General features: G+C 35.7%; 1 protein-coding gene across 2 annotated transcripts; it reads left to right on the forward strand.

Moving 5' to 3' along the window:
* Positions 1–2246: 2246 nt before the first annotated feature.
* Positions 2247–6529, forward strand: LOC103401937 (putative recombination initiation defects 3). 2 transcript variants are annotated; one of them, XM_029105693.2, is made up of 12 exons: positions 2247–2404; positions 3271–3418; positions 3658–3811; positions 3998–4132; positions 4412–4464; positions 4554–4757; positions 5021–5092; positions 5188–5237; positions 5368–5566; positions 5841–5922; positions 6053–6155; positions 6357–6529. In XM_029105693.2, exons 1-11 carry the CDS (start codon positions 2340–2342, stop codon positions 6151–6153), a joined length of 1263 nt encoding a protein of 420 aa, XP_028961526.2. In that variant the 5' UTR covers positions 2247–2339; the 3' UTR covers positions 6154–6155; positions 6357–6529. The 2 variants fall into 2 exon arrangements, with proteins under 2 accessions (XP_028961526.2, XP_070681951.1); XM_070825850.1 differs by having other exon boundaries at positions 2259–2404; positions 6059–6155.
* The last annotated feature ends 427 nt before the right edge of the window (positions 6530–6956 follow it).

Below are 6956 nucleotides of genomic sequence, written 5' to 3' on the forward strand. Positions count from 1 at the left end.
GAGGTATTAGAGTTTTAGCCAGAATGAATGTAGGATAAACAAAGACTGATCGCAGGGTTTAATTATAGTGTTTGGGTTTATTGATAAATTTGAGTTTTATTATTAATTTCATTTTGTACTTAATAGTAATTATGCAATAGGGTAAAATAGACAATTAACATTTAAAATTTAAGTTGGGTGTAAAAAGAGGTTAAATGGGTTTAAATAAAATTTCCCTTAACATTTTCAACATTACTCTTAATCAAGACCATTGTGAATGTTATAAAATCTAATGGCTAAAAAGAAGTGTAAATATATTTGTCAAATTATTTGTCCCTTGAACCTATTCCTATAAATATAAATACACCTCTATGAAATTCTAGCATGCTTTGAAACTGCCCAGTCCATGTCTCAACCGAGTCCAGATTTTTCTATGTTGATGATACAATGTATATGTTCAAAACTAAATCGTTTTAAGTGTTATACAAACGCATTGAAAATGGATTTAGTATATGAAATTAATATACTAATTAGTAATTAGAGCATTAACAATTGAGGATAATAAAATGCATAGAAAATGGATTGAGTTTTATGTTTGTTTCGTCTTAACCAACATTTTTATGCCACTTAGTACTACGGTCTAGTAGTATTCCTCTTCATTTATAAGTGAGATATCTTAGGTTCAATTCTCGCCAAAGGCGAATTTGAACCACATTATTGCTAGCCCATTGTGAGGCTAAGCCCACCCTCCTCCTCTTTAGTGTAGATAACCACAATAAGCTAGTGCCAATTTCAGGGAACCTTCTGACCAAAATTGCATCAAATTACCTTAGATAGTTTAAAACGGTGATTAATAATTCAAAATATGCATGCATAATATCATAAGTAAATTGAAAAGAAACTACATATTCTTGTGAAGGCTCGTGGCCTCGCCCTATCAAAAAAAATTAGTTAAGAACAATTATAAAACAAAATATTATTAAAAACAAGGAAAGAAAACACCTTGAATATAAACTTCAAAAGCTCACTAAAGTAGTACGCGTGTTCTACTCCCCTTCTCCCTCTCTAATGGCTAAATAGCCTTATTTATACTATTACAAAATAAAACCCTACCTAGAAAATGTCTTAGAATAAAACTAGAAAACATAATAAATTATAAAAAATAAAATAAAAGGTTTCCTATTTAAACTGAAATTCAGATTTCTCATAAAATCAGACTTTTGACCAACCAAATCAACTCTGATTTGGTCCCAAAAGGTCTATTTTGAAAACTTAAGTTGTCCCCTACAAATCCTCAGAAGGAAAATCTTCCTCAAAATATGCCATCTTGACCTCTAAAATATCCAAAACGTCTAAAAACGTTAATCTGGGAAAGTTGCGCGCTGGGCTTTTATTTAATTGCACAGTCAAACGGCTAAGTAGAAAAATCTGAAACTTTAATACAATCATCTTGAACGACTCACGAACATCCTTCAATTAGAATCACTCCAAAATTCGTCTATTTCGTTACTTTATGCTTAAGATGAAGTCGAAAGTCCTATATTCTTTCAAAATAATAACCAAAATAAACTAAGATTAGGACAATATATAATATAATATTGACTCATTAGTAACTATTTCGATCAGCCTCACTCCGGCCCTCAAAAATCATATTCTCACAGTTGGATTACAAATTCAATTTAATTGGCCATGACCAATCATGTCGACCCACCAAACATGCCCTGAAGGAGTGAGGAATCTACTCGGATGGATTTTGACATTGTCATATCCCTTGCTTATGATTCAATGCAATGCTGTAATGAAATTGAGGCCCCAAAGAAAATGAAAAACTCACACATAATAAATTGTCAAAATGTTCTATTGTCGGACAAACATTTACCTCACTAAATTGCGAATTAGAAAATTTTAAATATCAATCACATTTGAACATGTTGAAGAATTTTAAGGGTCTCGAGAGAGCTCATCTGCTACTTGAGGTGGGTCAGGAGTGATTACGTTTCAAATTAACTTATGAATCTAGGAGGTGCTCAAGCATTGATCGAGAGACCTCGAGAGTGCTCAACTGCTACTCGAGGCAGGTCTCGAGTGATATTTCAAAACTCAATTGTGAATCTAGGGGGAGTTCAAAGCATGGAATTGGATGAATAATGGGCCTCAGTAACAAAATTGTTTACTATAGTCCGGCCCATTAAACCAATCCAAGCAATTCTCGAACCCCTTTCCCGCCAGGCTTCCTATATAAAGGATCCCTCGAGTACTTTTTAAAAATCAAAGGTCGATCTCTCTTCTAATCTCGTAGTTTTCCACTCTGCATTTTCCGTAGAGCCCAAACGACCTCAAAGTCGTACTGATTCGAGCGAATGAAGTTGAAGATCAACAAGGTCTGTGATCTCAGCTCCATCTCCGTCCTTCCTCCTCACACAAGGTTCGGTAATTTCTTTCTGAATTTTCATTATTCAATCGCAATGTGCTGTTTGGTTCACGAGAAAACGCAGGGAAACGATTCACAAAAATGTCGAAGTTGTTGAAATCTCTAATTTTCACTGTTTCAGAAAGTTTTCACTTAATCTAGCTTGTTATTTGATTTTTTTTTGTTTCTACTTCTTGTGTTTAGATGACAAATTATCTAGGTTCGATCTCAGTCTGCATCCTTTCACGAGAGTTATGTTTGGCTCGCGAGAATATAGGAAAAATGCTGATAAAATCGAGTTTTGAATCTGAAGCGTCTTATCATCTCAGATTTTCACTTATTTGAGTAAACTGTGAGCTCGAATTTGATTTTTTTCTTATGAATTTCAGGTTCGATTTGTAATTCACAGTATCTTTCATTTGATTTGTATGGAAGTACGCCTAGGAAAATAAATTTTTGACCTGTGAAGCACATGGATCCCAATCGCTTCCGGCTCTAATTGGTTCTGTTTGATCGCTGAGAAAACATAGAAAAAGAGATTAGAATGATTGGATTCACAGATTTTGTTTCAGTAAGCGTTTTGTAACTCATTGTAGGTACCGATTTCACTTTCTGATAGGAAAAGGAAGTCTTAGCATTTCATTTTCTTTCCATGATACTCACAGCAACTAGCCTATGGGAATTTGATTGTTCGAATTTGCTTCTGTTTCTTTGTTTCTTGCTCTTTTCAACTTGCGTCTGTTTATGTGAAGTTCTTGCAAAAACGTAACAAATTAAATATGATTTCATTATTAACTGTGTTTAGGATAATACTGTGGATTTTCCTGAAATCTCTTGTTTTCGATATTCTAATATATATTTTCTTTTAAATTGTTATGTAGGAGACCAAATGCTGTACCAAATGGACAAGCATCACAGTTTCGATCTCAACCATCAGACCAGTCATACTCTCAGGGACTCTCATCTCAGCATAACATGTTTTCTCAACTGTCTCAGAACTCCCAATGTGACGTTCTCACAAACGATCAGGTTAAATCTCGTTTCAGCTTCAAGCCAAGTGTTAAGCTCTTATATGCTTGTTATTGAAGTGGAGAAAAAGAAAGCTTAATTTGTGTCTTCGTCATTTTATTTTGATGAACAGACAATTCAAAGAAGTAGATAGCATTCATTGTCATTTCTTTTACTCAGAACTTAGTTGGATACTTGGATTGATTATTAGAATTCTTTCTCATTCAAAGGTTTTGTTTCTGTTTATACTATCTCTGCAGAGGTTTGGGTCTCAAGAACGAGCGAATTCTGCTAAGAAAGTTGCTTACTTACCCCTAAGTAGTCATGCACGTGATGAGAGTCAAGTGCAGATCTCAAGATCTTCCACCAACCTCATGCGCAAGTGGAGTTCCGCTTCTGTTTTAGATCATCAATGTAAGTTTTATCCAAAGTTGGACAGGAATATATAGTGTCCAGAAATGCCCTTTAAGTATATTGGTAATGTCTATTTTGTTAAGTATTACGGAAGGTTGTTAAGATTAATTTGTAACTGGGTAAGCATATCGGGCCAATAAATTCTTGCTCTTTATGTGTAGCCTAATGTATTACATGCCTGAGCAGGTCTGAATAGTGAGGAATTTGAACACCGGATTGGAGTGATGGAAACTTCATTAAATAAGTTTGGAATGATCTTGGATTCTGTCCAGAGTGATGTCATGCAAGTAAACAAGGGGATGAAGGATGTTTCTATGGAGAGTGAGTAATCTATTTTTCTGCGTACTGAATATATAGGAGTGGCTTTGAAGTTGAATTACTAAGCATATATTTTAACTTGTTTGTTCCATTTCTCATTAATCTAATTGTTAAATTATTCTAACTTACCACCATTTTTAAAATAAAGAACTTCATTATGACCGATAGGACTTATACATTACTTGTTAAGGGGAAGAAAAACTGATCTCGGCTGCACACATTGTCAAAAGTTTCACATCATAATTAATTTGAATATTATTTTCCATTTCAATTTTAATTCAGTGGAAGTAGTGCGGCAGAAGTTGATGGCTCAGGATCACTTATTGCAGTTAATGGTAATAGCACCCGCATAAAGTCTCTGCTTAGTTCCTTCATGCGTCCATGATTCTGGACTTTCGAACTAAACTGATATGTGGTGAAGCAGATTAAGGGGCAAGAAGATTTCAAAACTAGCCTTGACGGAGGCATCAAGTCTATTTCTGAAGAAGTGAGCAAAATTACCTATCAAGACAAATTACAGGAGATTTCCTTGGCGCTTTCAGCCTTACCAGAAAAGATAGGTGTCACTGAAGCAACTTTACTGAAATCACAAAACAAGCTGCACGAATCCTTCGTCAAGGAAATGCAGGTCTGTATGATGTACAATGGACAGCTCTACGACACATGCAAATATATAAGGCTTTGAGATCATCAATTTTGAAATATCCCATTTTCATTGAGATAACATAGAGCAACTCTTTAATAAATTGCAACTTTTTTTTTTCTGACGCAAGAAATGCTGATCTGGGTTTCCAGACATTTTCTATTGACCCATTGAACTTTCGGTTATAAAACTTTCCATGCTTAGGAGATTATTAAATCCGTTTTTTTCTCATCTTTGTTTTCTTGCAGAAATTTCCTTGCAGCCAGAATCAGAGTACCTCCATTAAAATATGTGAAGCACCCTCTATAATTCCTCCAAAGGTGACCTACATTTCCATTTACACCACATTAACTTAGTCAAGCACGCACGGACTATGGTACCTTACTGGGAAGCTTTTTATATCTGGAAATTGCAGGGTGCTGCCTATTGTGCCATTGCACAAGGAAATCCACAGCCTATTAAAAGGTATGGGAGGAAGTGTATTTCAATTGTTTATTTGATACGAAAGAGTAATGTGTTCTTTATACCGTTTCTTTGAAATATAGGTGCATTGATCACCAGCAGCACCATAACAGGGTATTTTGTGTCATTGTAGTGTTTTGCCCTCTGGGAAATTTAAAAAGCCTCGTCTTGATTCCAGTTCAGCTGTGCCTCCGAAGGTTGGTGTACAAGCAGTTGTAGTTCCAAAGATTGAAACAGGAGGCTGGAACTCTGTTAAGGTAAAAAGATCCACCGTGAGTGATAATGGGTTGCAGAAAGTACAAAAGCCTAGCAGATTTGCTTCCATTCAACAGGTAGCCTGTAGTTTTGTTTCTCGCTTTCCCTGTCTTTTGTGCTGATTATATAGAATATTTTATCTGATTTAGATATGTTTCTGGCGTTAAGGTGATTGTCTTAATATCGTAGGTGTGTGTTTGATTCATTCTACTAATGCACTTGAAGCAAAGTTGCCCTTTTATCTTATGTGCTGCTTAAAAACCTGTTTGATTGCTCATTTGGGATATAAGTTACAGTTTAGTTGCCATATCTAGTTCCGTGGCCCGTAACAGATGACAATTCATGATGCAGGAAAGAGAATGCCGAGTTATCATTGAATCAGATGAGGAGATTGATGACGCTTTTTCCTGCTTGTTTGGTGAGAAGGAAACAGGTACTTTTTCAAGTAGAGGGTAAAAACTGTACCTCTTCTTGTATGTTGTATTTGTACTTGTATGCACATGTATGTATATAATCGATCTGCTCAAAGTGCAAGTGTAATCATATTCGTTCCCTCTGGAAAGGCGTAGATATGGCTGAGGAGGTAATGGAAGAGACCGATAGGATCTTGAGGAGGGCAAGAAGGCGAAAGAGAAAATGCAGCAACACTATAATTATTATCTGAAGGTATACTGTTACATCTTCTATACAAAATATTCTAAACACCGTTGTCCACGCATTGTTTGATTGACTGAAATTCATGGATTAAATCGGGACTCATCGCGAGGCGTAAACTAATCAACGGCTGTCAGTTACACACAGACAACTCACAGTTGGATTCTCCTCACTTTCTTAGCTGATTTATTGTGCCTTTTGCTATCTGTACAGGCAGTGGATGTCTCCTCCCATGTGCTGGGGGCAGAATCCATAACTGCAACATTAGGTGGTTCGATCGCTTTTGGTATGTCCAATTGTTCACCTTCTTTTTTCTTCCCCTTTTCTATACTTGTACCTTCCACTCCAGATCTTACAACGTGAATAAAATTAACCAATTGATGTTCCTTGGGACCCACATAGTTGCAGAAATTCGAAAAATTCAAAGCACTTCACAAATTACACAATGTTATCTGGCAGTTCTTGGTTATATGCAGGCCCATATATTTTTGATGCGTTTAGGTTCTTACAATGCTAAACTTGGGCTCTGTGCTTTTATAGAGCCCACAGTTTTGTCTATTCAATTTCATAAGGGTTGGATTTTAGTACTTTCAGTTTAGTTTTTGGCGCACTCATGTCGAGTGTTTACATAAAATCCTCAATTTGAAGTGGTAAAAAGGTTCTTCGTGAATAAGCTTCTTAAGGCATCATTTTATAGTGAAAAAACACTTGGAGTTTTGTAAGTCTCGTTCTCTTTGTCATTTGGTGATTAGAAATTTAAGGTCTCTTACTTTTGCATCTGATAAGAACAGAGGAGAATAAACAAATTTGTTT

Source organism: Malus domestica, chromosome 07 (assembly GCF_042453785.1).
Source record: "Malus domestica chromosome 07, GDT2T_hap1".
Taxonomy (NCBI): Eukaryota; Viridiplantae; Streptophyta; class Magnoliopsida; order Rosales; family Rosaceae; genus Malus; species Malus domestica.

Coding starts and splice junctions, on each gene's coding strand:
- LOC103401937 (XM_029105693.2), top strand. CDS start 2,340: ATGAAGTTGAAGATCAACAAGGTCTGTGATCTCAGCTCCATCTCCGTC. Junction 4,758..5,020: donor CCTTCGTCAAGGAAATGCAG/GTCTGTATGATG, acceptor GTTTTCTTGCAG/AAATTTCCTTGCAGCCAGAA. Junction 5,567..5,840: donor GATTTGCTTCCATTCAACAG/GTAGCCTGTAGT, acceptor TTCATGATGCAG/GAAAGAGAATGCCGAGTTAT.